General features: G+C 50.1%; 1 protein-coding gene across 2 annotated transcripts in view; it reads left to right on the top strand.

Moving 5' to 3' along the window:
* SDK1 (sidekick cell adhesion molecule 1) overlaps positions 1-27,446 on the top strand; it is an 888,974-nt gene that overhangs the window by 662,874 nt on the left and 198,654 nt on the right. For both annotated transcript variants that reach the window (XM_047713403.1, XM_047713402.1), the window contains exons 9-14: positions 2,405-2,599; positions 4,913-5,029; positions 6,201-6,368; positions 8,255-8,357; positions 10,518-10,694; positions 19,772-19,908. In XM_047713403.1, the coding sequence (XP_047569359.1) occupies positions 2,405-2,599; positions 4,913-5,029; positions 6,201-6,368; positions 8,255-8,357; positions 10,518-10,694; positions 19,772-19,908 (897 nt within the window). The remainder of the gene's footprint in view (positions 1-2,404; positions 2,600-4,912; positions 5,030-6,200; positions 6,369-8,254; positions 8,358-10,517; positions 10,695-19,771; positions 19,909-27,446) is intronic.

Genomic DNA, 27,446 nt, shown 5'->3' with positions numbered 1-27,446 from the left:
CCGTCTCTGAAAGGGAGTGGGGGTGTGCTCTGAGCAGTGTTGATGGCTCCTGGCTCCTGCAGAGATCGGGGTCTGCCACAGGCCACCCTCCTCTACCCACTGTGCTTCCACTTGGAGCCTATGTCCTGGGGGGCTTAGTCCCCAGCCCCTGGGCAGGTCACGGGGGCACTGTTGGCACATCTGCTCTGCGGCCATCCTCTGTTCAGGATCCTGGGGATGGGTGGTGGGAGAGTGATGTGACCTTTACATGGAAATGTCCCCCTCGTAGTGGGTCGCACTGCTCTCTTCCTGGCATAAACACCGTTTTCCAAGGTCAGCGGTGCTCTAGAAGTGGAACTCCACTGTATTTTGAGTGCTCAGACTTTAGAAACCAGAATCTGCAGCACTGCTGGGGATAAGATTTCTGTTTATGACCCTAAATCACCCCAAAACAGAAAGACTCCCGGTTCCCCATGTACTAACAATTATTTTTCAATAAGTGACAGTCTTAAGCCCTTCCCTTGACAAGAGAATGCTCTTTTTTGCATGATTTCTACAGGGTAAACTGCTTGGTAAATACAGATGTGTACATGTATACTGAGCAGGTCTTTCAACGTTGCCATCAGATAATTTACTGCTTTTTTAAAATTTTGACAATGAGACTACAGCAGCATGCGAAGTGGTTACTCTTCATGAAAGCTTGATCATGTAATTGCTCTTAGGAGATTTTACATGAATTGGTTATGCTTTTACCTTGAAATGGATTTTTTTAATTTCCTAATTTAATGAAAAGTGACAGGAAACATAATTAAGGCAAAGAACAGAATCTGAGAATACATTATCTTGAAATATTCCATGACATTAACTTTATTTATTAAAGAAGACATCTTACACCTACATGGCATCTGAAATCAAGGGATTTGGGTGTGCTTTTCACTGTGAATCCTGCCAAGATGGGTTTTATTTAAATTAATTTCATAGGTAGGGAAACCGAGGTAAAGAACCAGCCTAGACATTCCTGCGCGATTCCCGTGGGCCCGCAGCAAACATACACGCACCCGCCATGCTCAGGACCGCATTGTCGCATGTGTTTTGGCGGAGTGTCTGTGCACAGCCTGTCATGTCTACCCAGTTGGCATAGGTGGCTTAGGAGGTCAGAGACACACCCAGGTGGCAGTGTACCCTACCACTAGTCACACAAGCTTCCGGGGGAGCTGCCCAGGGAAGGAGCCTAGCGTCTCCCAGGTCAGAGGTCATCCCAGGCAGTAAGGCACCGGGGACTAGTGCATGCCTCGTCATGCCCTGGGCTCCACGCACTGAGCATGGCCTTGTCGGGGCGGAGCAACAGAGGTCCTCATGCTTTCAGGCTGAGCAGAGTCCCTTCATTCACAACCCAGGTTCCGCCCCTGTGAGCCTACCCTTTGTCCCCTGCATCTTCACTCCCAAACCCAGCCTCCCCGCTGCCATCCACTGGGCCAGCTGGGTGGTGCAGGGCTCTGGTCTCACTGACGGAGGCCTGAATTTTCACTGTAACATCATTAATATGAGGAATGAGATGAGGAAGGCACAGCCAGCCTCAGTCTGACCCTCCGTCCTCCTGCTCCAAGTGCTGGCCTTGCTCCGAGTGCCTTTGGCTCCTAGGGACAGGGGTGGCACCATCCTTTGACCCCTCCTTGTTACCTGCTGGACTCATATTTGTCTGGGAGCCAAGGCAGCTTTTCCCACATCCACAGCTAAATGCCCCTCAGGACCCCTTAGTCTCCTCCCACAAGCACCTCGTGTGATTTACCTCTGCCATCCTCCACTGCCATGGACGTCCGCTTAGATCGGTGATGTCCAGCCCCCTCGGCAGGAGACGGCTGAAAAGATGGGATGCCTTCTTCTTATGGTTAGTCCTAATCAGAGTCATTCTAGCCACTGAGCTTTGGCCGTGTGCCAGGCACTGGGGACATCTGCGTGTGCTGATGGGGTTAATCTTCCAGCAGCATTTCAAGGTTGCAGTGACCACTTCCTTCCAAATGTGTCTCCGGTCCTGGCGGCCCTTCCCTGAGCCTCGAGTGGCAGAGGCAGGCACTGCAGGGCAGCAGGGGCCTTCTTCCTGATCCCTGTCTGTTCCCAGGACAGTCATGGTCACAGCTGGAATCCCTCTCTCTCCAGACCAGAGCACAAACCTGCACCGGCTCAGGGGGTCCAGAACGATCTGCAGCCCAGCAGATCCGGAGTTCATTACTGCACTTCCTCTTGCTGCTTCTCTGTGTCCATTTCTCTGCACATAACACTGTGCAAGGCAGAGAAAGGGACTCTAGACGAAACATGCCGCCAGACTATCACCTTGTAACGCCTGAAACATGTTCTCCTCAGCCCTCACGTAAAGTGCTTGCAATTGAGTTCTTTCAAATGCCCAATTATTTCCACTCCTGCGCAGGGGTCCCTCTTCCCACCCTCCAGTGGTACAAGGATGCCACGTCCATCGGCAAGCTCCAGGATCCCCGGTACAAGATGCTATCAAGCGGAGGCCTGCGCATCCAAAAGCTGCGTCCCGAGGACTCGGGGATCTTCCAGTGCTTTGCCAGTAATGAAGGAGGGGAGATCCAGACCTATACCTACCTGGACGTCACCAGTGAGTCCTGCCCCCCTGCAGCCAGACCCCCTGCGCTGGGCCCTCAGCCACAGCTCCCCACTCGGAAAACCGTAGCATCTGTTCTGCAAATGGACAGGGTGTGGGGGCCAGCAGTGACCCACTGTGGAGGGCCACCTCTCCGGCCCACAAAAGCCCACGTGCTAAGCCCCCAGGCAGTAAATACTCCCCATTGTCCTTACGCCCCGCCGCCCGACCTGCTCTCAGGAGAGCCTTGTGCTCTCCTCTCTGCTAAGAAGTGAGGGGACAAGTATCTCCACTTTTCTGGACTGAACTGGAAGGACTGTTCAGTGAATAGCTCATTCCTAATCTTTTTCTTTTGATCTTTTTCCCATTTTTTAATATTCACATTCTATTTTAGTTTTATCGAACAATTATAGTTCTTCTGTAAGTTTCTTTTATTACCCCATTAGCAGAAATACTTTGGCACCCTGTCTTTGAAAACTAAAACGAAGGTATAGGTTTTCACTGTATCTGTGGGTTTCCTTTTTCAGCCCCACAGTTGTAATATTGTTCTTCTAAAATGAAGTCGTATTTAATGGTTATGGAATTATACCTTTTGGAAGCCAAATGCTGATATCCTCTGGTGTGAGAGCCGCTTGAGGAAGCAAATCGTGTCCGTATGCAGACAGCTCTCGTTTGCCTGAACTTAGGAATTTAAGGATTCTGTGTGTGTGTTTTGGTAAAGTAGGGGTCATTACCTTGAACCTTGTCCAGGGGTCAGATTTAGTCTCTGGTTTAGAGCATAGGAAACCAGTATCGCTACAAATGATGGCAATAATATTGGGTACTTATGCCAGAAACTGAGTTTCACTCAATTAGAATTATTTAAAGTCTATCTTACAAGTCGGCCAGGCAGCTATGGGGCACAGATGAGCATACTTTTTTTTCCTAATTTATTTTAATTCCAGTATAGTTAACACAGTGTTATATTAATTCATGCATTTAACAAACATTTACACAGCATCTGTGTCAGGCACTGGGTCTGTCGGGCTTGGGGACAGAGCTCCGAGGAAGACATGCAAGGTTCTCACGCCTCCAGGACAGAGGTCAGGAGGCGGGGAGACAGATGGCAGAGGAGGGGTAATTTAGCCAGGGATGAGGGCTGGGAAACGAGCGGACAGGCGGGGCCCAGGGTGACCAGGGAGGCCTCTCTGAAGGTGGTCAGGTTGCATTCCTTGTGATGCTGCCAGAGCTGAGGCCCAAAGGTGCAAAGTTTTGGGGGACATGGGTGTCACGGGATGGGGGAGGCTGCAGGTGCTTTCCAGACACAAGCTTAGGGAGGTGTGTGTGCAGGGAGCAAGGAGACAGTGGGGACGCAGGCTGGTGAGGAGCCAGGGGTCATGCTAGGAGGTAGTTTGGAGGGACAAGCAGGGCGAAGGCCCAGGAGCCCGAGGGAAGATTCTACTGGCTTTCGGCAGGGAGTGGCAGGGTATCCTTCATGGCTTCCACAGGGCACCGACGGCTGGGTGTAGGATGGCCAATACAGGGAAGAGCGGAAGGCTTAGGACCCGGGAGGAGGCCACTGTACTGTCGACTTGGGGGCCCCAGCCAGGGAGGGATGCAGGGGGCTCTGGGATTTGCTTTGGAGGTGGCATCCACAGGGCGTAGGTGGTTTGTGGTAGAAGGAGAGGTGGTAGCAGTGCTTCGGTCCCGAGTTTCATCCACTGGTCCTGGGAACCTCAGGGGCCTTATGGATTGGGGACATGCAGATCAGAGTAGAAAAAGTCGCTGAGTCTCGCTAAAGCCAGCCTGAGCTACCCACCACCATCTCAGTCTGATTGGGGGCTCTCGGGAGCTGGAGGCCCGTGCTGATCCCCAAGGACAAGAAGACGCCCCCAGCACTTGGGCCCCAACACTTCCTGGAAATCCCTCACTGACGTGCTTCAAATCTGGTTATTTTGTGAAAGTGTCATCCTTTGGGTAATATTTAATATTCAAAAATCCAGGTTTTCTATTTTTCCAAAAGTACTAAATGTGAGCTTATTAGATTTACCTGAATAACTGTCCCCCTCGTTAACATCCACCTGAAGCAGCCACTCCTGGCTCCTGCACTCGCCCACTTGCGTGTCCATTCCGCCATGAGACTAGGGTTCTCTTCAGGTTGTAAACACAGGCAGCTCCTGGGGGACAAATAAGGGAAGGTTATAGTCACTCCTGAAAGGTTTTCCTCCTTTATTGCTACAGTTATCTCTGTGATTAGTCCCATAAAAGCCCATATGGGCTACCCCGGCAGGCAGGTCTGAGCGCGTGGGGGACAGCACACTGAGTATCTCCCTGTTGGCTCCCGCTTAGATGTCGCCCCAGCATTTACTCAGCTTCCGGTGGACACCACGGTCACTGATGGGATGACGGCCGTCCTGAGGTGTGAGGTGTCCGGAGCCCCCAAGCCCGCCATCACATGGAGGAGAGGTAGGTCGCCAGTGCAGCCTGGCCCACACGCGGATGAGCCCATCGGCCCAAGCCATGTGTGTTTTCGTTCCCACCCTCCTTTGTTCATTCAGTGAAGACTGGCAGCCACCTGTGGGGCACCTGCCTGGCGTCAGAGTGGCCACCAGAGTGAGCCAGTCGGGCAAGGCCCCCAGGAGCTTCACGGAGCTTACCTCCATGAGAGGAAACAGCCGTGTTTTAAAACATGGGAATATCCCTATTTTCTGCCTCAGCCCTTCATAGGGCTCCTTAGGCTTATGAAGGGGTTCCCCCAAAATACCAGGGAGTGGATTCGGAGATGCACCACCAGGACCCAGTGTCCCCATTTGTGAAACGAAGGTTCTGTTAAAAAATTAAGAATAATATCCTTGCTCTTGTAAGAAAGAAGGGTGCCGAGGTTGCACACCTGAAACTGATAGGATACATAAGCCGATGAGACCTTGGTTCACAAAAGGCAGAGAAACCAAAGCCTGGGTGACACCCAGGTCCTTCTCGGTGCCCCTTAGCGGAATGGCTGTGGAGGGATGAAGCTTCACTGAAATAGGAAACCGAGAGAGAAAGATGCTTCTGGCTCGTTTGACACATGTGATGCTCTCGGTGTCCCCTGTTTTCAGTCACTGTGAGGAGGGGCTTCATGCCACGGGCTTGCTCTCTAGTTCCAGCTCCTTCCGCAGGCACATATGTCACTAAATGAACCACATACATGGTCCGTCCTTAATAAATATGTGCTGATACATGTGGGTTCACGTAAAGGCCTCATCACACCCTCAGACCATGGCGCTCAAACGTGAACGTCTGAGGAGCTCCAGGCCAGCAAGCAAGAGGGCGTTCTTCTGTCTTACACATACTTTGCTCTCGCGATTCAGAACGTAATGATAGCTTTACATAGAAAATCTTCAAGTGCATACAGATATAAGGGAAACTCAGAATCAGTCAGCCAGAGATAATGACCGCATACATGGTTCATAATTTATTTAACCAAGTTTTTCAATTTCTGACAATTAAGATTTTTTTGGTCTCCATTATCCTAAATTATGTTAAAGGGAATGGCTTTGATTACTGTTGTACATATAGTTTTCACTTCATTATGATTGTTTCAAGTCATTTCCTTGGTCTTGGTGTTAACACTCCCGCTTTCTCGACTTTTCTTCAGGAAAACATATTTTGGCCAGTGGCTCCGTGCAGATTCCTAGGTTCATGCTTCTGGAGTCTGGGGGTCTGCAGATCGCCCCCGTCTTCCTCCAGGATGCCGGCAGCTACACCTGCTACGCAGCCAACACGGAGGGGTCCCTGAACGCGTCCGCAGCCCTAACCGTTTGGAGTAAGGACTACAGGCCATGTGGAACCTTCTGTTAATCACAGCTTAATCGCCATGTCAGCTGTGCTTAGGGATGTCAATATGCCCTTGGACTCTCTAATTGAATCATAAGAGAATGATTATTTTTACAACTAATTTATAGAAATCTGTCGAGTAATTAATTTTTCAGTTTCTGAAAGCGTAATTAGAAACTGTATTCAAAGATTTAATGGGAACGTTTCTGGAGAGAGAAAAGAGGGACTTTTTACAGTCGGTGGCAGAGAGGGTATTAGCCCAAATGAGCCCAAATGACAAAACCTGTGGGGCGGTCAATTTTGGAAGCTTCGCGTAAAGAAACCGAATCAAGAGTTAACGTTTTAGAGAAAGTATGGCTTTTTCTATAATATCATTATAACCAACTCAAACGCTCCTAGTATATTAAATATGAGTGTTTTCTATGTTAGGAGTGAACTGGAGAAAGATCTTTGTTATTTCTCCAACTTTTGTTTCTTTATCGAGAACACCATTTTCTGAAATGGAGAACAGATCATTTTCCAGACGTAAGGATTCATTACTGAGTATTTCTGTCCACCACCAACCCCCGCCCTGACCCCGCCAAAACTTTTAGCTTCACTTGCTGGCGTACTTTTTCCTCTTTGCTTCATCTATAAGTATGTTACTAAAATTAATAACAATAAATAAAAATCATTGTTCAAAAAATCAAAAGACAGGGCTCACGATTTTTTTAAAATTTATCTATAGGAAGAGAAAAACTTTTAATTTGCATCAGTGATGAATTTGTTAAAACACTATCCTGAAAGAGAAACTGAATTACCATGCTTTATTTCATGTCTGTTTCACTCTCTACCATACAGTTAGTGTGCACTTTAATCAATGACCTTACTGATTTATTGGGTATTCTAAAAACACCAGGAGTTTTAGAAAGGAATGAATTCAACCCCTCCGCAATATTGTCGGGTACCCAAAAAAAAAAGATTTTTGTCTTATTTCATGGCCCACTGTGTCCACCCACTTCCGACTGGTCACGCGTCCCTAACATGTTAACCTTATATTTAACAACTTGTGAAGGGTTGATGTTTGCATGTCTGTAGGTCACTCACGAGAAAGTTCTGTAGATCTACTAAGATTCAGATTCTAACAGCACTAGAGCAATAGGTATGCTCATGCTGCCTGCCTCCCCCTTCCACAGACAGTAAAGCTCACATGTTTTCCTGGACATTCGGCCAAGTAGTCAGGCTAGCGGCCAACCTCGTCTTATGACTCCCACATTTCAGGCTCTGGTGGGACCAGAGCTGTGTTCACCTCAGAGGGATGCAGCCGGGGGGACCCTCAGCACAGGGCTTTTGCTAGAGGCTTGGCTGTGCCCGCCCCCCCCCACCCGTGCCCAGTGTTGGGCGAGCCACCATGCCTCAGAGCAACACCTTCTAGTCCGGAAACCTGGGAGTGGTGCTCTCACAGCCCTCCCAAGGTTGTTGTGAGATTAAGTAAAATAATATAAATGAAAGCACTTTGCAAAGTCATGAAATGCTGTGCAGACAGCAGAAATGACCAGAATGTTAATGATCTTGGGAAAGAACCAAGATTCTCACCTAAGACTGCAGAACCTCATAAACCTCGGCACATGCTCGTCATTCTCAATGTCTCCCGGAGGGTTTAGAGGTTCAGGAGTGGCCCTTATGGGCAGGGAGGCCCGACGACCATGGCTGCAGCCTGGGAAGGCTCACTTTCAATTCCCTGTTTCCCAGCGCTTCCATTTACGCTCACTTTGCCAAGATGAGAGAAAACTTGGAGGTTTTTTGTCAGATGACCAATTCATTCCCCTCCTCCCCCTGAGGGAGGAAACTCTGGAGCATGTAATTTTGTCTGAGCTGTGACTTATGTCTTCACAGATCGCACGTCCATCGTTAACCCTCCAGAGGACCGCGTGGTGATTAAGGGGACCACTGCCACGCTGCACTGCGGAGCCACTCACGACCCCCGGATTGCCCTCCGGTCAGTTCCGTCACTTACGATATCTGGGGCTCATTCATGTCCTGGGAGCCTAGGAACTGACGTGGAGATGGGAAGGGAGAATTTGGGAAGCTTTGATTTCAGCCACAGATCCCTGATTACGGCATCTCACAGTCTTGGGCTCCATCATTAATCACACAAATCCCATTTTCTACTTCAGCCTTATGTATTATTTACAGTGAGCTATGTTCTACTTCATGACTTCGGTACAGCTTTTCATGATTTTTCTGCCAAGGTTAATACACTATCTGTAAAACGTACTTGTCAGAAGCGGATACTTAATGAGAGAAAAATCTGGAAGGATCGAATAGGATTTCAGTGGTGTTTATGCTGGGCCGTGCAATACTCACGAGGGGTTTTCTCTGCTCTGGGATGGTTTCATTTTGAAATGGGGAGCAAGGGAGACCCATACCCAGAAGAAAGGCAACCACAGTCCCCTCGTGCATATAGGGAAGTACTTGTAAAGATGGGACTGTGTGCCTCGAAGCTCCACTAAAGGTATCGGAATATCTGGTCTTTGTCTGAGTTTGGACGGGACAGTAGCAATGAAACATGTGACTTTCCAGGTAAATGTGTGACAGGAGACACAGTGGTAAGCTTCTTCCCAAAGAGCAGCCAATTTCAGAGTAGTTTTTAATTTTCAGAACCAGCCTGGAAAATAAATCTAGAAAGAAAAATAAAGTCCTCCTAGAATTGTCTCTCTGGCCTTAGCCCAGAAGGCATGCGCTTAGCCAAATGGATAGAATCGAGATGCATTCCTCCTTTCTGGAACGTCTCACTCTGGGCAGAGGGAGGTGGCGGCTGCCACATACATTATTAACTGGATTCAGAGACTGAGCTGCTTTCTCACTCTTCTTGGGCAGGTGTTTGGCAAATCATGAATTTCCGTGCCTCCACCTGGCTCTCTGGAGTTCCCCAGAGCTCAGAAGCCAAGTTTGGTTTAGTTATGAGAATGTCGGATGCAAAACCAACAAGCAAAAACTAACAGGTTCAGGATTACCTAGGGAATCCATGGAGGTCATCTTCATGAGAGCTGTCATTCCCAGAAAAGAACCCGTTCATCTCTAAATGGTTTGGGCAGAGGATTCCAGAGAAAGGACAGATAAGCTGGTTTTCTGCTACTCTGTGAGCTTACATGGAACCCCTCTGGATCCATGTGGGTTTCTCAGAGCTTTTATGTGTGATTAAACAAACAAAATTGGAGTCTCCTTCCTGAAGAGGACTTCAATCGCTCACTCTTGGGGCACCCCTCGTGCCCGGGTTTCTCTGCCCCAAGAGCATGGGCCCTAAGGGACAATCGCAGCTGAATGTTGTACCGCCGAGTGAGCAGTTTATTCATTTCCTTCTGGGGAGACCAGGTCTGTTCTGTTTCAGGGTAGTTCCAGATAAGCAGTTTATTAATGTCTGTGCTCTGTGCGTATTAAACCTTTAAAGAACTGGGTACGTTTTGTAAGTCCAGGCAAATTATTTTGGAAAGGAAAGCCAGTACTTTGATCCCAGCCAGCAGTGAGTAGTGGCTCCTGTCCACTGACAGCCAGATGCTAGGCACACTCTTAATTGCTCCTACATTCAAAAAGAAAAATGTGTGAAAGTGGTCATAAATAAAGAATTAAATGAGAAAGAAATGCAGTTTTAAGGACACTCTGCCAGAACAGTTGGATTTTAAGAAAACACGTTTATGGGGTATGATCTGTCTTTTTCTAGAAGTTGGGTCATTCCCCTCTGAAGAGTTTTTGAACAGTCATTGCTTCCTCTCCAGTCAACAACCCCCTCTTCCAGGTGCATTCCTGGGTGGGAAGGTGAAGTAGATTTAGGAAATGACAAGTGTGATCATAACACGACAGACTTCCTTCTCTAAATCCAAAGACCAGATCAGTGTTCTCCATGGTCCTCCCTGACCCGTTTTTTACTTCAGCGTCTGTTGTTGTATTGTGACCAAGATAGCTGGTTGCTTTTCTTTTTTCTTTCTTTTGGATCTATTCCCATGTCATAAAATTCACCCATTTAAGGAGCACAGTGCCGTGGCTTCTGGTCCACTTACAAGGTGGTCAGTTGCCTGTGGCCCGGATCCTAACTCTAGGCTCTTGGCTGGATCCTAACTGGAGATCTTTTCTAACTCGTGACTCCGTGCTTGGCCTACAGCTACATCTGGAAGAAGGACAACACAGTCATCACCCCATCTAGCAGTTCCAGGATTGTGGTAGAGAAGGATGGATCCCTCCTCATTAGCCAGACATGGTCTGGTGACATTGGAGACTACACCTGTGAAATTGTGTCTGAAGGAGGGAACGACTCCAGGACGGCCCGGCTAGAGGTGATGTGAGTGTCGCCACCGTGTAGCCTAACTGCCTTGCCTCCCCATAATCTGCAGGATTACGGGCCACTGTCCTGACTTCCAGTGACTGTCACTTAACACACGTGGTGCCATAGTAGGTCCCAAGCCAGCAGTCAGAGGCCATGGCCTTACATTGGGGTTTCACCAGATCCTCGAAATTAAAACATTGTGCTCTTGGTTTAGAAAGTTGATACTTGGTTTTCATTCTCCTCCTCTCTGTTTCCCTCATTTCCCCCATTGGCACTGCATCATGGTGGGCCCTGTTCATCGCACCATGTGTGAGGAACACTCAGTCTGCTTTGTGGCATGATGCCTGTCAGCACTTGCCATCGGCAAGGAATGTTGGGGTCGGCCTGGTGAGACAAGACCATTCCATGAGAGCTGGCTGCCTCTCTGTGGGCAAGGACACACTCTCCATGAAGTCTCTGGAAGTCCTAAGAATAGCAAGAGGCTGACCTGGACTTCCTGGGGGTCCCTGGGGCCCGGGTGGGAAACTACCGCCCTCCTCTGTCCCTGGGCCTTCTTTAGTACAACTGCTCTCAGTTCATGGGCAGGGGCTGAGGAGCCTGCTGACAAATTCCCTTTCTCTGACATATTTATTTTTTGAAGAATGGTGTCCTCCCAGACAGTCCCTGAACAGACATCCAACAGTGACTCCAAAGATATGGTAGCCATGTGAGTCCGGTGTCCTAGGGCAGCCAGCTCTGGGGGTGAGGCCAGCCACCAACAGGGTCCTGCTGGGTCCGTAGGAAAGGTCTCTGCCCCTCCATCTGGGAAGGGTTCTACAGACAAAAGCCACTCCCGAACACATGGTGTGAATGGTTTGCATATAGGGTCAGTCTCATTTGTCTTTGGATCCCTAGACTCTGGCCAAGGGGATGAGAATGAGAAAAACGCAGGCTATGTGCTATGCACAGCGTCCCGTGTCTGTTGCACACACCCATGAGCAAGCGAGCAGACGGGCCACTTTGTGCTAGCCTCTCTTTGTGGAATTTGGTGGATTAATGATGTGTAGCAATAAATCCAGAAAAGTCTTATTTGTGCCTCTAGTACCTGGAAAAGCCCCTTCTGCCTCCTCATTGGCCTCTGTAGGGTGACCCGTTGTTCTCATGTGGGTAAACGTTAGTCCTTTGTTAGTCAGGGAGCAGTGGGTGCCCTGCAGCCCCAGGAGACATGTGGGGGGCTTGGTGCCACAGCCACAGGCCAGTGTGCTGGGGGCCGCTGTCCAGACGGCTGCCCGAGTGTGTGTGGATGTGCCAGGTTTCGGCGCCCCAGCTCTAGCCTCTGCACCTGCTGACCCTGGGCTCTCTGCCCTCCATACTAACCTAGCCCTCACCCGGAGTCTTAGCCTGCTGCTGCCTCCGTGGTGGGGCCTCTGTCTTCTGCCATCCCTCCTGAAGGGCTAATGCCTCCTCTACGGCTCAGCCAGGGGTCGGCCCTGGGTCGGGACACCAGATGTCTCACAGCCTCCTGGCCCTCAAGTGGACCTTCTGCCAGAGCCCTGGTTGTCCGGGGGCAGGGTGTGAATTTTCACCATTCCTTCCCTACTGAAGCAGACACACCTGGATGGCATAGCTTTGGACTCCAAGTGCCTGGCAGTGCGCTGGGACCCCAGCAAGGCTCCATAAATATACGTTGGCTGGTAGATGTGCCCATGAATGGATAAATGTGTGTAGGTTACCGTCCACTGGCTGGTCATCCTTCTGATTGACTCTTCCCTCTGAGGCTCACACGCCCCAGGCTGTTCCTCCTAAGCACACAGGCTCGGATCCCACTATGGAGAGCTCAGGCCCCCTACTCCCAAACCCCTGTTCGGCTCTGGCCCTGTGTCTTTCTTCCTCCTGTCTTTCCTCCTTCCGTCATGTTGGGGATCTTTTTTTTTTCATATTTTGATAATATTAGAGTATATGACCAGCAAATTCACATAATCCACTGTGCTATTCCCATTTTAAAAACTACCTTTGAGAACTCTTAGATCATCCATCATTGGTATCAAATAAATAAGTGTTAGCATTTCGTAAAGACTCTGTCAGCAGAAGCCAAATTACCTGCTTCCAATACAGTGCATGCTTTTTATTCCGCACAGTTTTTATGTTCTACTGATTTACATATCTTCCCTTCTATTTGCTTATTTGATTTCCTCTGAGTAAAATGCATTTTTCAGCAAATGTTGCTGTATCTATAAAATAATGGGCTTTCTGTAATGGTAAAAACACCTCATCCCTAAATATAGAAATATTTGCAGATTTGTGATTCAAACCAATTTAGGTACAACGGGTTGCAGAGCTGATTTGGAAGCCCATGGCTCCTTGTGAATTGTGAGTGTAATAAACACTCCACTCTTGCAAATCTGAATGAATTGAGGAAGCTGTAGGTTACAGCGTGGTCTATCTTTAGATCCAAATAGGTCTTAACTCTACGACATCAGTAATGACAACAGTAATGATAATAGTCATAAGTCACGATTGCTTCTCAGAGAACTTTCAAATCAAGCTCCGTAACATTTCTGTGATTTACTGAGATGACCAAAAAAAAAAAAAAGGGAAAAAGGAAAAAATCTCATATTGCAGAAGTGACTGAGAGGTACTTACGGCTAAATAGTGTCCTTCAAAAGAAGCTGAAAGCCTGCTTCCCCTACCTCCCCACTTGAGCTAAAAGCTACTTTGTTAAATATAGAAATTAGGGGCATCAGAAGTGGGCTTTGCAGAAGCAGACCGTCCGCTGGCTTGCTCTCGGCCTGTCTCGTTCGCTGGCTTGCTCTCGGCCTTTCTTTAGCGAGTTTCAGCGCCCTCCTCTGTGCCAGCCTGGCCAGATGTGTATCGCCTTACCCCTAGGACAGTGCTGAAGAAGGCACAGTTCTGGCAGGACCACAGGGGCCAGCAGTTCCTCAGGGGGTGCCGCCCACCAGCCGGGTGGGACTGAACACCCTGCTTCCTGACTTTGGGCAAGTTAGCCGCCACGTCTCAGCCTTGGTTTTCCCTACTGTGAGCTGGATGTGTTGTCATGGCCATATAGGGCTGTTGTGAGGTTTGACTGAACCAGCGTTTGTAGAAGCCTGGCCTGGAAGCCAGTTTCAGGTGGGTACTCGATAAATCACAGTTCCTCTTCCTCCCTCAGCATCTCACAAGAAGGGCCGTGACTCCTTCAGCAAGGGCAGCCTCCCCACACCCAGGGCCAGGAAGTTTCCCCGGTATCTTGCTTTCTCTTTGACCACACTCTGTGACCTTTAGACCCACTACGTATGTCTCTCTGCTGCTGAGCCGTCTGTGCCTGGAACTGTGCCGGGTATAAATGTCCCATAAACGTCAGACTGAGCCTCAACTCCCTCCCATGAGGTTGAACTGGGCTTGTGTAATTGGTATCACAGAGGAAGGCTAATTTATGAGGGGTCTGCCTTCATCGCCTCCCCGAGAGGAGAGGCTCCCACAAATCCCCACGGTCCCACGTTGTGCTCTGTAAGTTAACCATAATGCGGGCCGTCATGAGATGCCGGTCACTGATTGGGTGGCCGTGTCTTCCCTGCTAATTCACAGGTGCCTCACAGGAAGGAGCTAGGTTGGGATGGCCCCATACCCCAAAGCATCTTGCTATATTGAACACACCCAGGGGACCAGGCTCCTAGGGTTTTATGGATTGAGTAATTATTAATCATTTAAAGACCCAATTAGCTTTGCATCTTTTCTTCTGAGATCAGAGACTAATTCTTAGGAGCCTGGAGTACAGAGAAAAACCTAATTTATGGAGCTGACTTGACGATCAGTCCCTGAGGCAGTGGGAGAGATTTCTCAATAAAGCAACATCTGACAAAGCCATAATAAGGAATGAACAATTTAATACTGCTTCTCAAGGGCTCTCAGGCCCCCATCATCTTCATTCTCTGGGTGAGGTCGGAGAAGATGTGTTTGACCAGGGTCATCATTTGTGCATTAAAGGGACAGCACTTCCACCCGGAAAAATACTCAGTTGACCCTGTTCCGCACAGTGAATACCCCCATGGCCACAATTTTGCCAATTGCTTCAAGTCTTTTTCAAAGCTGTTTTCCCCTAACACACTTGGCTTAATCTCCTTCCCATACAGTTTTGGTTTCTTGTTCATCTCCAATAGTCTTATGTTATAATTTGCTTGATGGTGACTCCCCCCCAGTTCTCTTTAAATTACAATGTGACTCAGCACCGACTTCACTGCCATTGCTCCCAGATCCCCTTTCATTTGTCACCCTGTCTGCATATCACTGTCTGTGAGTCACTGTCCTGATCATTTATCTCCTTTCAAAGTTGGCAGAGAAATGCCGAGACACAATCTATTCCTATTAGATAAGATTCTCTGAAATGGATTCAGAATATATTAAAGCCTCCTTTATCGGTTATTGATGGGTCAGTCAAGTATTGCACAAAGCTTAATTTTCTTGATAACCAAAACTTATCATTTAAGGAAACAGTTTACATTTCCAACGTATATTAAAAAGTTCTTTGCATTGAGAAGCAGGTAGTACTGAACACAAGAGATACTATAAAGGGGATTTTCCTATAGAACTGAGGCTGGAACTAGAAAAAAATCTAAATTCCCTTCCGACTCTCAAGTCCTGTAGTGTATGTAAAAGGTTACACTGCTCATTGGGTGACCATCTTGGGCGTGACCTTGAGCCCATGAAGAAGACTCTGTGGGGGCAATGGTGGATGGAGGCTCATTGTTTCTTGACGCATCACATCATATTCTTGGGCACCACTGAGCTTGTGACTCCCTGTTCCTACATTAAGTGTCTCAGGTCTACTTTGTCTTCATAGTTCCAAAGTCTTTTCTATCTCCCCTCCATCTCAGGCCCCTGGCTGCCATGTTGCCATTCAGGGTGCCCCCTTCTAGCAGGCCCTAGGGCCTTCTCGTTCTTGGTGGCTTTTGATCAGCGAGGAGGAGGGAAGTCAGAAACCACTCTTACTAGAATCACGGGCTGAATGAGAATCAGCCAGCTCTGAGGGGCAGGCAGGGACTGTGCACTAGCACCCTCCAGGGGCAAGTGCTCAGGTTATTTTCTCTCACTCCCAGAGTGGCTGTGACTGGCCCACAGTCTACGGAACACTCCACTCCCCCAGAAAAAAGCTGTCTGGTCACCTGTCAGATTGGGCATTTCTTAGCTCTCATTTTAGGCTGAGAGAAGCATGATCTGAAATTCAGTGGAAGACCCCCATATTTTCCCAGGTGTGGGAAAGATGTGCTTTCAAAATTTAGAAGTGGATCCAGCGTGGCCCATGCAGGGCCACAGGACAGGGTGTACAGAGATGCGGTAGTTTCTCTGGGGCCGCAAGCTGACACTCCTGTTGTCTAATAGGAGCCTGTTCCCCTACAGGCTTGGGTCCAGTTCATCTAAACTCAAGGTCCAGAAGGGCCACTCTTCCAGGTTTGTCCCCAGTATGCTGTGCGCCCCTTCACCATCTCCTCTCAGAGCCTGGATGCTGGCTCCCTCCTTAACCTCTAACCCAGCTTATATCTCAGAATCTGTCCTCTCTCCCGACCAATACACAGATGTCGTGTGATATTTTATCCAGTCCCTGGGACAGTTTCCAGTGAGCTACCCTTGGGGTCCCGGTTCCAGCTCTGGAAAGTCAATGTCACAGAGCTAGCCCAGAAATTTTAAACACATGTGTCTCTTACTTGCCTTCCTCTGTGACCCAGCGCAAACCCTGCGTTCCCACCACTACCCCCCAAACCAACCCCAGGCTTAGCCTTGCCGTTAGGCCATTCTCCTTCCTTATCCTTTCTGCCTAAGGGAGCCCATATCCCTCCAGCCATGTGACCCCCCCTCCCATAGGCTGACCCTTGATGCAGCCCTGCCCTGCATTCCTGCCCAACCTTATCTTCAGAACCACCCTGTGGCTCCTGACCTGAGGTGTCCCAGTCTGCATATGGACCTCATGTCCCTCCTTACGTAGCTTGTCAGCTCTGGGAGAGCAAGAAAGTAGCAGCCTCTCCCTTGGGATCCAGGGAAAGAAGAAAAGGGAGGAGAGAAATTCCTTGCCCTAGAGAAAGGCAGATCCATAATCAGACAGGATACAGTGGGGTTCTGGCCCCTGTAGGGCTTCAAGATGTTTGGTGAATGGAAAAATCTATAAATTGCAATGAGAATCAAGAGGTAGACGTGATTGGTTCTGCTCAAGAATGAGTCAAAGGTGAGAGGGAGACCAAGCCTTGGAGGCTGAGTTTCTGATTGGCGTGACCCTCCAGTCAATGGGACATCTCACGCAGTGGCTCTGCTCAGGGAGCTGCTGGAAGTTTGATGCTCTCAGGAGGGTACCCAGTGTGGGGAAGGGGCTAAAGAGTGTGGGAGGGGGTCACAGTGGATGCGGGAGCTAGCTCACGGCATGACCCTGTGCAGAGGCAGCCAGCAGGCCCTTCGGGAGGATCGCATGTCATGGTTCTCAGGAGAGCCAGTGTCAGTTGGGCTGAGGCTGGTCTGTGGCAATGAGGGGGCTGGTGTTCTGGCCATTTCTCAGGTACAGTAGGTCAGACGTAGTGACTACTTAGATGCATGTGACGGTGAACGTGGGAGCAGGGATGGGTGTGTAACCACTGATTGAGATAAGGACGAGCAAACTAACACCCTGCTTTGGTGGGAAGAATAAGTCACGAGCAGTGTCAGCCTCCAGAAATTGTTCCTCTGAAATGTGTCCTTGGACTTGCCTCCTGCCCACTGTGAAATCCTCTTAGGACCTCCCAGCGCCTCTTTCCATCACCCCGGTCCTTCCAGGCTCTTACGGCTCCTGGATCTGCTTCCAAGCCTTGGGGCTGCATGTACATCTCTCCTCCTGACTTGGAAGCGAGAGGGGGTGGCCCTCAGGCCAGTGTGTGGCCGTGTCCCGAGTAAACAACAGCCTGGAACACCAACTATCCCAGTCAGCCTTCCCGGTTAGTGTTCGTCATGTGAGAAAACCTCATACTTTAGGGGAAGTCTTTACAGTGTGATCCTGATCCCCTCGAGTCAGCATGCACCCCACAGCTGAAGGGCACCGGCACTGCTGCTCATTTCCGACACCAGCCACAGTTCCACGGCCCCCAGGCCACCTGTGACTCTGACCAGCTCACTAGCGTTCGGAGCTTCCCACGACCCCAGCAGGGTGGATGACTGCCTAGAACATGTCACAGAACTCTGTCAAGTGCCCTACTTAGGATATTTGTCTTATTATAATGGATAAAACCAGGTCCAGACATATGAAGAGAGGCAAGGGCAAGGTCTGGGAGGGTCCCCAACACACAGCTTCCACGTCTTCAGGAGGCGTCATCCTCCTGGCACACGGATGTCTGGTGACTGACCAGGAAGCTAAACCGAGCTTGGTGTCCAGAGATTTTACTGGGATGTCCAAGTCGCTGGCCACATGACTGAGCTCAGTCCCCAGCTCCCACTCCTCCCCTTCCAGGAGATCACAAGGTCTGGCTGATCTCACTGGCTCAAAGACCCAACCCTCTAACCACATGGCTGGTCTTTACAGCACAGCGAGTCCCCTCCTGGAACTCTGCAGGGGCCACCCTGAGTGCCGTTGTTGGCATAAACTCAGGTGTGGCCCGACGGGGGCCCCACGAAGAGCTAAGACTGTCCCTCAGGAACTTCCAGGGGTTTAGAGTTCTACCTCAGGAACCTGGGGTGAAGACCAGACCAACACTTGACGATACCACAGTATTATTTGGGCTTATTTATCCAAGTTTATTTCAGTTTGTTGTCACGTGGGACTGTTTCAACAACTTTGGTCTAGGTTTCAGAACAAACTGATCTCAATAGGAAGTGGGGTGTGGGAGAAGATTAGGTATTTCACGCTGGCATTCCCTTCAGATTGGCCTTCATGGGCATTTAAGGGAGGATCAGTTACTGGAGAACTCAAAGAGAAATAACAAACAGGTCTCTCTCTGATTTAAAACCAACTCACAATTAAAGAGAAAACAAGCCAACGTCTCGGGCTCACGTTGCTTCTTTATTGTACTAATTTAAAGTTTCAGTCTACCCTGGAAATATTAGTCTGTTTATTAACAGTGTGCCTGGGTTAGAGAGAGCCGTGTTTCTTAGGTAGCTACAAGCATCTAACGGCTTAATAAATTTCACAGTGTAATGAGTACGTTTTTAAAATTAAAAATATCAAGCATAATTATGGCTCTTTGTGCTGACCTATGTGGGCCAGCAGTAACTGATGCCTAAGAGAGACCAAAACCTAGCTAGTGGGTGAATCAGGTCCACGTGGCACCCCTCTCCCAGCACCACCTAGAGACGTTTCTAGAAGAAACCATTCCCAACAGTGGCCACAGAACAGGGTGCTGCCCCTGATCCGTGAGATGGAGAGGGAAAGCCCCAGCCTGGGGCCTCTTAGGATCGCTTGGCAGTGGACCCTTGGTGGCAGAAACCATGCAGCTGGATTTTGAAGCTTTGTCCCTGGTAAATCCCTGTAAACCGTTGGGGTTTTCATTTGCTCTCATTGTGTTTCCATTCTAGAGCCCTGCTGATGTGTTAGTCCCCGTTTCCAGGGCATTTATTAGTTACAGTTTTCTCTACATTCCCCTGAGTCCTTCCCCCAAACCCTGTTTGTTACCCAGCAGAAGATGGAATGAGCCCAGCCCCATGCCATCGATAGGGAGCCCTCCAGGAATTCATGCGGGCACTTCAGCTAAGGACCCCATGTGCTAGCGTCCAAAACTCTCGTGTTCAGTCTTACTCCCTAGCTTTTTCCTGGTGATGGCTTCCTGCATTTCCATTAACAGCTTCAAGTTGTAAGAACTAATTGCAGATGGAGTTTTCTCAATTAAATATCATACTGTATAGATACTGGCCCTCCCCACCCGACTAAAGTTAGAGTCATCAGGTGCATAATCTCCGCAGAAAGGATCAGATCAAATTTCTGGTAGAAAAAACAACACTGTGAATGAGGAAGGGTTTGGGGGGGCAGTGGAGGAGGAGCATTTGGGTTTGGGGCATATTTTATGTTCTCCGTCTTCCGGACGTTGCCCACCAGGACTGTGCAGCGTAATGACCAGGCTAAACGTGGACTCTGATGTGCGCTCTTCTCTTTTTGTTCCTTTGTGCCCAAGTGAACTGCCTCACTCACCTCAGAACCTGCTGGCCAACCTGAACTCTTCCCACAGCCACACGGTGATGCTGTCTTGGGTTCGACCATTTGATGGAAACAGCCCAGTGCTTTATTACATCGTGGAGCTGTCTGAGAACAGTAAGTAGCGAAGTCGAGTCATTGCTGTGGACAGCAGTCAGATTGCTCTCTGCACACGTGACACCCTCCACCTTTACTTCGGGCTCAGACCCCGAACGACTGGTCAAATGCTATGGATGCTTTGCAGAGTTCCAGTGAAAACCCCAGCTCTGGCTTCGGGGGAGATAGAAGGTGACCTGGGTGCCCAGGAGGGATGAGAAGGAAGCCTGGGGTCTTCCCATGAGAGCCCGGATCTGGAGGCCGAGGCGCCACAGGGAGGCCGCGCACACACCCGTTCAGCACCGTCCCCCCGCAAACTCGGGCTTGGGGAACAGTCTGCCTCCACCTGGGGCTGGCTGGGAGCAAGCACAATACTAGTTGGCATCTTTGCATGTTTCCTCTGGCGCAGACAAGGGCTAAGTATTCCCGGGGCTGCCCCTTCTCCATCTGTTGGCCTCGGTCAGCATGTTCTGGCTTTGCTTCAGCCCTGCTGGTCCTTCCCTCCTCCCCATGGGCCATGTGACGGGCTCCCCAGCATCTCTCCTCCCTGCCACCTGCAATCTCTTCTTAGGAAGTCATGGGCATTCCTGTGATTTCAAGGGACCTCTTTTCCCTGAAAAGAGATCTTGGTCTTCAGCATCCTTGCCCAGACCTCTGGAGTCAGGCACAAAGTGTCGTCCCTCCCCATCTCTGGTGGCCTCACGCTTCCGTGTGAGGCCATGTGAATTCTCCAGACTGTGATTTCAAGTCCTTTTAATTCTGGCGGTCTTCACCACGTTAGTGTGGGCATTCAAGTCTCGGATCCAGCCCCACGGCACCCTTGGGGAGGCCTATGTTGCTCAAGCTGGCAGGCCAAGAAGAGTCCTTGGCTCCTTTCTCCTTTGCCCGGCCCCACGCCCACATCCCCAGCTCATCCATGCTGCTGGCATGTGTCCTAGGATGAGCTGGTCCCTGCACCCCTCTCCAGCTCTGTAGGCCCCGTTCTCTCTCACCAAGACAGCCTCTAACTTATCCCCCTGCTTCTACTCTTCTTCTCTTCCAAAGCATTCTGCCACAAGCAGAAATATCTTAAAACATGAAGGACGTGTCCTCCCTGGATACACCCTGCAGGGCTTACAATGAAACCCACAGTCCTTGGTGCCTGTGTGGTGGCACCTGCCCCCACCACTCTCCCTTTATCATATTATCTCCCCTGTGCTCCCACAGTCCTCCCCGGGCCTCCCCCATGGGGGAGTGAGCCAGACCACAGGGAGCTGGGCTTCTGGGACATCCGTGTCACGGGCCCATGGGTTGTCTTCTCAGGATATCGTTATGATAAATGGGTCTCTATTCCAGGACAGCTAGGAATGGCGCCCTCTCGGGGTCCCATCACCTGAGTCAGGCTGGCAGCAGTGCACGAGGCTGGTGGGCCCTGCTCACTTCCGCGGGGGGCAGCATCCCGCATCTCTGCCCTTACTCACGCCAACCCAGCTGCGCATCCCATAATGAGTAACTTCACCTTCTCTCCTAACGATCTCTCACACTTGCCCGTCATCTCCTACAAGAGATCCTCCTTCTGATCCCCACATGCTCACGCTGCAGCAGGTCCTGTCTGACACTCATGTCCCCGCAGAGGCTGCTGGCTCACGGGGTCGGTCGCTGGCCAGGGTCACAGGGCCAGTGGGAGGTGACAGCAGGCTCTCCCCGGGGCTGTCTGCCTCCACAGCCTGTGCTCTTAACAAGCGTCGGGCAGCTACAGAGACGGTCCGTGGAGCAGAGTCTCCTCCTAGCACTTGTGCCGTGGCTCTGAGACGAATATGGACCCAGGATGGCACACGTAGGTTTCCATCTGTGCGGAGGTGAAAGGGACCAACTCTGTGAAACTGCCTTCACTGAAGGGTGGCGGCTCCCAAGACGGTCCCCTGAGGGAGGTCCCAGGAGCAAGATGTGAGTCCCATCGCCTGGGTTTCTCAGTTTACACCCTTAGCTGTGATGGCTTGGGTTGTGTGCCCCGTCTAAGAGCCAGGCATACCTGAGGTCCTGGTCCCCATTTCCCAGGGAACCCCTGACAGCCCACCTGGTCTCTTTTCTCAAACTCTGGGGGGTTGGGGTGCGAAGGGAACCCGGTCTGCATGCCGCAGTCCATCGTGGCTTCAGCTCCACAGCTCTGGTCAAGGGGGGATGGCATCGGCATTATTTATTAAAATAACCTTCCTGAGATGATGAGGGTTTCCTGAGGCTGCCATGCTCATGCGGCCTGTGAGAACCTTCTGTATGGAGATGGTGGAGGCAGGAGCAGAAGTGTTGCCCTCGGGGTTCAGACAAACACGACCCCGCTGGCCATCTGCGTCCTTGAGACCAGGACCAGGCTCGTCAGTCTCTGTCTCCTCAGTCCTGACACCTGGTGGGCCCCTGGCAAGTGAACCAAAACGAATCTCTCTCTGGTCAAGTCCCTTTGTGACACCCTCGGACTACAGTTCTAGACCCTCTTCCTTAAGACCAGTGCTCCACTCTCCTCAGGTTACCAAAATAAGACATCATTTCAAAACACCATACCTGCTGTTTTCTCGGCAGACGGCATGTGTGCTGGGTTCTTCCAGGAAGCAGACTTCCTGTGCCATCACGCCTTCCACCCGTGCGTCCGCTCACCCAACACTAAATCCCGACCAGCCATCGGCTTCACCCCCAGCACTCTGCCGGCTGCTGGGCTGCAGGGCTGAGGTGATCCGTCTCTGCTCATTAACAGCAGGGAGAAGGTCACACTCATCACCACATCCTGCCACTTAACGAGCTCCCATGGGAGGACTCCCTTGTGCTGCAAGACCCTGGTATAAGAGGGACCAGCTGGGAGGTGAAGCAGAGAACCTTCGAAGGGGACAGGGTTATCGCATGGGCCAGGCAGAGGACGGGGCAGCATCAGCAAAAGCCCCAAAGCATGAGCCTCGAGGCCCGGTGAGAATAGCCAGCTTCGACAGACAATGGGGAATGGGCCGGGACATTGCCAGGTGCCGTGGAAGTGTTGGCCTGGGAAAATTCTCCCTCACTCTTTGTGTCCTAGCTCAGTTACGGCTTTCCTCCATACTGTCCTTGACCCTTGACCCAGGCAGCCTTCCTCTTTCCCTCCTAGGGGTCTCTGTACATTATGTATATTATCCCTCGAGTACTTGGCACTGTGTATGATAGTTACTGGTCTACATGTGTGTCTTCCGGGAGACTGTGAACCCCATAAGGGCAGGCCGAGCCCGATTCTCCCTGTACCTGTGACAGCCGCCAGAGAGCCTGGCACACACGGGTCCTCTCTGTGGCCGTTCAGTCGCTTCACATGCCTACAAAAGGGTCTAAGAACATCATTAGTCCCTCATTCGCATCTGGCTCTCCTGACTGGAGCTTTCTGGAGCTGGCTCCAACTCCCATCTGTTTTTCCTAGAGAGACTGTGATATAGAAGAGTCCAAAGTAATCTACACTCTTACTATTACTGCTCCAAATATTATTACATGAAGAACCTAGAGTGGAAAGATGTGCTTATCTGTGTGCTGATTCCGATTTCTACTGTGCAAAATACTTCCATGGGCTTTGCCGAAACAGTTCACAGCCTTGCCGGTTGCATAGTGGGCCTTGTTTCTGCCACGCCAAACAGGAAGACCCGCACTGTCCCCTGTGCCAAGGATCTGGTTTTTATTTTTACTAGGAAGCAGTGCCCTTAAGAAACAGCTGAACATGCTGGCTAATTATGGTTAGAAAGAACAGCTTAGCAGCAATACACTAAAATGGAAATGGTATCTGGCCTACGTTCTGCACTGTGCCAGCAGATGACTCGAAATAACTCCATCCACCCGGCTACTTGGGACACTCTCTGCAGCCAGCTCCTCCTGACAGGCCGGTCAGTATGCCGTTCTCCTGGAAACCGTGGCTCCTGCAAGGGGCCAAACTGGCATGGTTCCGTGGCGGGGGCAGGCCCTTCGCAACACCTGCCCTCACCACACGCCAGCCATTACCAGAGGGCCTCTCCAGAGCTTTCATGAAGCAGAACTCTGCAGCTTCCGCTGAGCCTTTGTCTGTGCACTTGCCTAGAGTCGAAACCCTCCACGGAGAGCACACTGGGCCTCATGGGCACCCAGAGGACTGCCTCTCTGTGGGGTGTGATCATTCTCCTCACTGAGTGGGGGTTCAAAGAGGGCAGCAGCGTCTGAAGGCCTGGTTCAAGGTACCTGCCTGGCAGGGCTGAGAGCACACGGGGTCCGCAGGCAAGGGGACCCTGGAGGTCCTGGGTTAAGAGAGCCTGATAGCAAGGATACAGTGAACGGGTCGAGAATTCTGGTGAACAGCTAGAGCATTTGGCCCAGTCTCTTAAGTGCTTGTTGAGTTGGATCAAGAATAATCTTTCTTTGAGATGATTATGATAACAAGGCAGGAGACTGCCAGAAGAAACTGTGAGGGCTTTGAAGTGGACTCAGAGACAGATCAAACCCACATTACCGGGCGTCTCATCCGGCAGCCTTCGGGGCTGGCTGTCTCTAGATGCCCACAAGCTGTTCCACAGCTCCGCGGCTCGGACAGAACTGAAGGGTAATGCGAATGATTCTCATCCATAGAAATGCAAATAAATCCTGTCTGGGTTATAAGTGGGTCTTGCAGTAACTGGTTATCACTCTGTAGACATTAACCGGGTTTGCATCTATCTGCAAATTCATTTGGAGTGTGTGCACTTCGAATTCCCTTTTCATCCTGTCGGAGCACCTTACTGGTTCCTTCCTGAATTAATGAGCTGCCTAAAATCTTTAGCATGTGTTCGTTTTGTATTTGGATGAGAGCCGCAATTTTACCTTTTTAAAAAAAAATGTATCCTTTCAGATGCGTGAGTTGGCCTCATACAGTATGAGAATCACACGTACTCATCGAATGAGCTTTCGCGATAACCCTGATCTTTGGGAGAGGCGAACCTTGTTTTAATCTAATCCTCAAACTGAGCCCTTTGCCTATGTTCCCTGAGCTGCGCTAAGGCATTTATTCCACTGCTGAAATAGAAGAGTTGAGGTCTTTCTCCAGCTGGAAAGATTGTCTCTTTCCTATGAATTTTTTTACACCGTAGCGCACGTCTCCCCATGAGCAGTCACGTGGGGAACAAGCACCTTTATGCAGAGCCCGGGGCTTCGTTCTTCTCTTCGCTTTTTTTAATAGATCCAGGTGTTCACAATTGTGGTTTCACCATCACATCTTACAATACTTGAATTTAATTAAAATATAAGGTAACTTTGTAATTGTTACTATTAAAGTTAGGCATGCACACTAATAGAAATCTAGAGCTTACTTGGAGCACAGCAACTGACAGCAATCACGACAGTCCCTTGTGAGATGAAAACCAGCCCCTCTGTCCCACATCCTCCAGGAATTAATGCCTGATGCCCTCTATCTTCCAGTTCTCCTTCCCTCCTGACTCTTTCCGCTTCACGAAAATCCCTCCTCCTCCTCATCTCCCAGCCCTGCCCTCCTCTTTTCTCCGCAGAGACCAGAGCCTCCTCGTCCTGAAGGGCAGGTGCAGGGAGCAGTCATGGTCCTCCCCAACAGCTGTGCAGCCCATGCCCTTGATCTCCCGCCACCTTCTTGCTTCCTAGCCCTTCTTCTCCCAATCCTCTGGCCATTCCTTATGACTTGTCTGGAGACCTCCTTTCCTCTTCTCCCCAGGGCTCACCTGTTGCCAGTGGGCTGTCCCCTAAAACGTGTTTGTGACCTAGACCTTGGCCCTGGACCCCAGATTCATGTGACTAGATGTCCCCCAGACATCCTCGCCCAGCTGTCCCATGAGTTTGTTCAGCAAACTCAAACTGTCAGAACTCGTCATGTTTTCCCCAAAGTTGCTCCTTCTCAAGTTAAACAAACATCATTTTGACTCTGTTCCCCGCAAATAGTAAGGTTTACCTCATAAATGTTTCTCCAACCCATTGCCCTCTCTGTTCCTGGAGCCTCTGTCCCTAACTAGTTTTCACCCCATCAGACGAGCCGTTCCAGTTCGCTTCCTCAAGTGTGCCCTCCCCGGGGCCATCAGTGGGAGCCCTCGAAATTCACATGTGCCCAAGTGAAGCCCCTGCTAGAAACCCTTCAGAGGTCCCTCAGAGAAGGGGCTGCAGTGGTGCTGGCTATGTACTCTGCTCCCGCAGAGTATACAGGGCTCTGCATGGCCTGGAGACTGGTCCCTAGGCCATCTTCAGGCCACACAACCAGCCGTGATTCCACCAGAGACATTTCATTGCTTAAAGAATAGATCTAGGCTGATGAGCGTGATACATAAAGCTCTTTGTCATCCAGCTGCCACCTGCCTCTCCAGACTTATCTCCAGCTACTCACTGCTTTGCCCGTTAGCTTTAGCAACAAGGCACGGCTCGTGGATCCTTGCACCGGCTGAATATCCAGGGCTGCGGGATTTCTCTCCCCATCCCTGCCACTCTGTCTCTAGTCAACTCCTTGTAGCATCTCCTCTAAGCAGTGTCCCCTGTCTCCCCTTCCAGGGAACACTGTTCCCAGGTCTTGCTCTTGGAGGGAGGGGTTGCTGTCCCAGGTCTCCCTCTCTGGGGTGGGCACTGTCATAGAGCCTCTCTGGGGAGTGGGGGACTCTCTCCAGGTCTTCCCCTCTGGGGGGCACTATTCTAGATCTTCTCTAGGGGGGGCACTGTTTCCAGGGCTCCTGCTCTGGGGGGTGCTGTCCCAGGTCTGCTCTGGGGTGGGGAGCGCCGACCCAGGTCTCCTGTTCCAGTGGTGCTGAATTACCCTGGGGGCAGACCAGGCCTTGAGGGCACAGCGAAGGCAGGGCACCAACCAATGAAAATACCTAGAAGGAAACTTGTAAGAATATTTTTCCTCCTCCCAAGCTTGCAAAGCCACTCTCCTATGTCTGCACTCAGAAGATTTTTATTTTGCATTTCTTTGATTAGTGGTCCTATTGAACACATTTTTCCAAGTTCCTTGGCTTTCTGTACTTCCTGTCTATGATCTGTCCGTTTCTTTTCCTCTGCTTTTGTATCAGAGCCTTAGGGTTTTCTCTGTCATGTATGACACATATTCTTTCAGTTTGCTTTTTACTCTTAATTTTTATGTATTACTTTCTGACATACGGAAGTATTTGATTTTTACACAGTTAAATCTGTTGATATTTTCCTCTGTTATTTCTTTCATTACTTGTGTATTTGGTTAGATAGTTCAACACAAGCATAAAATACAGGTTCTTCTAAGTTTTCCTCTTGTTTTTAAAGCTTTACTGGTAAATACTGGTAAATAATTTGCATATCATGAAATGCAGAGATCTTAATTGAGTTTTTACAAATAAACGTACACCACATAACTCCTGCCTCAAGTAAGGTACAAAATGTTTCCACCTGCTGGGCGGCTCCCCTGTGGCCCTTCTCAGTCCGTCCTCCTCCAGCAAGGACCAGCACTCAGCAGGCCTCGTTCCCCTTGCAGCCTGTTCCTGCTCATATAAATGAACAGGATCTTGATTTGAAACAATTCTTCATGATCTAGTACATTCTTCCTATTCACGGTTCTTAGGATTTTTAAAATATCTATATGGAAATTTCTTCTGTCGAGC

The sequence above is a fragment of the Lutra lutra genome, chromosome 18 (genome assembly GCF_902655055.1).
Source record: "Lutra lutra chromosome 18, mLutLut1.2, whole genome shotgun sequence".
Taxonomy (NCBI): domain Eukaryota; kingdom Metazoa; phylum Chordata; class Mammalia; order Carnivora; family Mustelidae; genus Lutra; species Lutra lutra.
Note: the sequence above shows the minus strand (reverse complement) of the source record. Positions and strands in the feature narration are given on the sequence as shown.